Source organism: Bos indicus x Bos taurus, chromosome 19, assembly GCF_003369695.1.
Source record: "Bos indicus x Bos taurus breed Angus x Brahman F1 hybrid chromosome 19, Bos_hybrid_MaternalHap_v2.0, whole genome shotgun sequence".
Taxonomy (NCBI): Eukaryota; Metazoa; Chordata; class Mammalia; order Artiodactyla; family Bovidae; genus Bos; species Bos indicus x Bos taurus.
This window is the reverse complement of record NC_040094.1, coordinates 35,927,627-35,931,526: the sequence shown is the minus strand read 5'-3', so window position 1 is coordinate 35,931,526 and position 3,900 is coordinate 35,927,627. Positions and strand designations below refer to the sequence as shown.

The window sequence follows — 3,900 nt, the reverse complement described above, 5'->3', positions numbered from 1 at the left end:
TACCTGGAAAAATGGACTTCCTGTGTCCACACACAGCATCAGGTGTACAGGGCGGCCTGGGGGTTGTCTGCAGCCCCCTACCTGCTCCGCCTGCCGCTGAGTGGCTGGTAAGAGCCTTCGTCAGCACACCCACCACTGCCTCCTCCCACTCTCTGCATCCAGAGGGCAATGTGCCTGCTGCTGCCTCTCAGTTACCATCGCACACTCCAGTGTAGGGGGGAGGTGGGTGGGCAGAGGAGAAGGTCAGCCAGCACGCTGACTGCGGGGAGAAGCCACCTGCTCTGCGGGCAGGGAAGTTAAAGGACCCCCAGAGCCAGGAGGGGTGAGGGCAGATGCCACCCCCACTCACCCCTGCAGTCCAGGCTCTGCTCCTGCCCTGCCCCCTGCCTGCTCAGACGACCACCCTCCACCACCATGCTCCGGCTGCCTGTGGGTCAGACCAGCAGGAGGAAGGAGCATGGGGGCCCCTTGTCAGACCAGGGTCTGACGGCTCTTTCCGGGCTCCAGGATCTGCCCCCCTCCTTGCCCTGCAACCTTGGGGTGGCGAAAGCCTCCCCTCTGCCAGCCCTGGGCGCTGGTTTCCTCTGACAGTGCTCAGACCACATCGTACCCCGCCCCACCAATTACCTGGTGCACGTGAGCTTCGTCTCCTGCCAGACCCCGGCCATGGTCCCAGATGAGTGTGGGGCTTTAAGGCCAGCTACCCGAGGAGAGTGGCCACCTCCAGTGGCTGGGCCTGGCTCTGTCAGGCCAGCCCGTGTCAGGCCCATGGTCTTCCAGAGGGCATGACCCCAGATGAGACCACAACTCAGGCTGGGGCTGCAGAGCGTCTGGCGTGGCCTGTGCCTGGGACTGACCCTCTTGATGACCTGGGCAGTGGGCACCATCCTCCTCGTTTTATAGACAAAGGTGCTGAGGGTCCAGGAGGGGTGAATTGGCTCAGACCTGAGCACCCAATGGGCTCGGAGCCCATCTCCCCCTCCTAGCCCTGAACACTCTGGCTGTCACCCCAGATGTCGTCCCTGGGAGGCCCAGGGTGAGAGGGAGCCCCTAGCACACGTCCATGAATGGTGTGGGATTTGGAGGCCTCAGCCTCCTGTCCAGAAAAGGGGCAGAGCCCCTCCTGGGGTTGTGGCGAAGCTGAAATGGACATGACAGACAGGGACGGGACAGCCTTCATAGACTCTTCTCATCCTCCCACCTGCCTCCTGCTCCTGCTTGTGTTAAGGACCCCCGAGGCTGTGGAAAGGAGCCTGGTAACCACTGTGTCCAAGTCACTCAGAGATGCCGGAAGGTTCAACGCTGGAGGCCAGGCGGGTGTGGCTGGGTCACCCCTCTACCTGTATGACAGCTGAGGCAGCAGGACTGGGGTGTTTGTTATGTTCTGGACATTTCTCCAGCATGATGGGGGGTGTGGATTGGGAACCAGGAGTCCTGGGTTCTGGAAAGACAAAACAGGGCAATGCAGGAGAAGGGTGGGGGTCCCTGAAGACACTAGACGCCCATCTGGCCCTCCCCCAACTGGGGTTCTCCCAGGAAGACACTCCCGCGGCTCCCCGGAGTCAGACCAGAGGATGACCAGGCAGGGTGTCCCCTCTTGGGTCTTCAAGGGACAGCCCGCTTCTCAGTGACCTTGGACAATGCTGTCCCCTCTCTGGGCTGCTTACTACCCCTTCCAGGGGCATGACTGGGTGGAGACTGGATGGTGTACACCCTCCCCCCTCGGGACTGCCTCTTCACACAGAATTTTCCAGGGAACCTCACAGGCAGGAGGGAAGTGGAGGGGCCGCTGGAGGAGCAGACAGGTGGAAGGAGCCACGACTGAGGCAATGTCCCCAGCCCCTCCTGGACTGGGCTGGTGGGGAGCACCTGCCCATCCCAGGGATGTAACTCTGGCCGTGTCAGGGGAGGTTTCGCGTCCAGCTGGCTCAGAGCTCACCTCATGCCACACTTGTCTGCTGATCTTTGGCGCCCATCTGCAGGGACTTGCTGTGCTGAGGTAGGGGGCTGGAAGAAAGATGATGGGGCTCAGGTGCTGTTGCCAAATGCATCTTGGGGAAGGAGAGAAGAAGCAAGACACGCAGACCTGAGTCCACTCCCCATGGTAGAAGGCCGTTACTGAGACCTGCCAGGCTTGGGTTCTGGTGGAAAATGCCCAAGTGCAGGACACACCCACCTGCCCTCCCCCACCCATCTCTGCAGGTGTGAAGGGAAGTAACCATGCCAGGGAAACTAGGATCCTCTGGGGACCAGGGGGCCTGTGTGCAGAGGGCACAGAGTTGAGTAATTCAGATACACTGTCAGGAAAGTGCAGGGACACTGACTCAGCTCCACCCTGACCCCCTGCCAGACTTTGTGCAAACCCACTTGCCAAGACTCAGTCTCCTCGTCTGTAGAATGGGCTCATTCACCTGACTCACAGGGTCCAGCGAGGCTGAAGAGCTGTCTGTGCATCTCCAGGCGCATGTCTGCCACGTGAAGAGCGTACGCAGCTCTCCTGGGGGTCATTCCACGACCAGGGCTGAGCAGGCCTTGGGTTCCCCATCTGTGCCCTGGGAGGCAGGCTTCCTGACCCCAGCGTGAGCCCGTCAGAGTTTCTGGGACCAAGAATATGTGATTGAACCTGGCAAAGGGGACTTTGCAGGTGTGACCAAGATGAGGACCTTGGGATGCGGTGAGTAGCCTGGCAATCCAGGTGGGCCCAGTGCTGTCACAAAGGCCCTGTAAGAGAGGCAGGGTGGCTGGAGAGGTGAGGACAGAAGCAGAGGTCAGAGGGCTCTGAGGATGAAGCAGGGGCCAAGAGTCAAGGAATGCTGGCGAAAGGCAGGAAATAGATCCTCCCCCCGACCCAGGGCTGCGGTGGGCTCTGGCAAGAGCACAGATCTGCCCTCGTGTTGGGCTCTGATCTCCAGAACTGAGTGGAGACGCTCTTGTTGTCTTAAGCCAGTTAAGCACCAGGTCCACTGAGCTCCCTGTGTATTTGTTCTGCCCCATCTCGGTGGCCTTGGCTGCACGTCTCCTCCGTCTCTTCCAACCTGGAAAGCCTCCTCAGTCTTTCCTTCTCTCCCATGAACTTTACTTTTCAAAGAGCACTCTCCAGGTGTTGTGTGAAACGTTGCTCAACTTGGGTTTGTCTGATGCTTTCTAAAGGTTGGATGGGGGCTGTGTATTATCGGAAAAATGGCAAAAAACGTCAGGAGGGACATGACACTTCATGCCATTGCTGGGGATCCCAACCTTGTCCACTAGTGACCCTGGTGTCCTCCAGGTCTCTCTATTATAGAATTATTGTTTTCTCCTCTCTAACTAATAAATATTTGGGGAGAAATAACTTGCGACCATGCAGATCTTGCTCCTCCTTAAACATTCTCCCACTGATTTTAGCGTACACGGTGGCCCTCGCCTATAGCAGCAAAGTCTGCTGTTCTCCTGTCTCCCACATGCCTCCATGTTTCTTTTCTTTTTTTTAATTTTATTTATTTGTTTTATTTATTTTGGGCTGTGCTGGGTCTTTGTTGCTGCATGGACTATTCTCTAGTGTTCTCTGTTCTCTAGTGGCAAGTGGGGGCTACTCTCTATCTGTGTTGCTTGGGCTTCTCATTTCTGTGGCTGCTCTTGTTGCAGAGCACAGGCTCTAGGGCTCACAGGCTTTGGTAGTTGCAGGACATGGGCTCGGTAGTTGCAGAATGTGAGCTCAGTAGTTGTGGCTCCTGGGCTCAGTAGTTGTGCCCGTGTGTGCATGGGCTTAGTTGCTCCATAGCATGTGGGATCTTCCTGGACCAGGGATTGAACCCACGGCTCCTGCGTTGGCAGGTGGATTCTTTACCACTGAGCCACCAGGGAAGCCCCAAGTCCAGTACTACTCTTCATCTTGATTTGTTCCTCAAATCTCAAAGCCAG

General features: G+C 57.6%; 1 protein-coding gene across 1 annotated transcript; it reads right to left on the bottom strand.

Annotated features, from left to right (window-relative positions):
* Positions 1-89: 89 nt before the first annotated feature.
* Positions 90-3,621, bottom strand: LOC113877490. Its single transcript, XM_027517642.1, has 2 exons — positions 2,412-3,621; positions 90-2,007 (listed from the first exon to the last, which is right to left on the bottom strand). Exons 1-2 carry the CDS (start codon positions 2,992-2,994, stop codon positions 1,667-1,669), a joined length of 924 nt encoding a protein of 307 aa, XP_027373443.1. The 5' UTR covers positions 2,995-3,621; the 3' UTR covers positions 90-1,666.
* Between the last annotated feature and the right edge of the window lie 279 nt (positions 3,622-3,900).

What these genes read in the sequence shown, in the direction of transcription:
- LOC113877490 (XM_027517642.1), bottom strand. Translation starts at nt 2,994, where the DNA reads ATGGGGCAGAACAAATACACAGGGAGCTCAGTGGACCTGGTGCTTAAC. An exon ending in CGCTGGACCCTGTGAGTCAG is followed by an intron (nt 2,008 to 2,411) that starts GTGAATGAGCCC and finishes TCTTTCTTCCAG; the next exon opens with CCCCCTACCTCAGCACAGCA.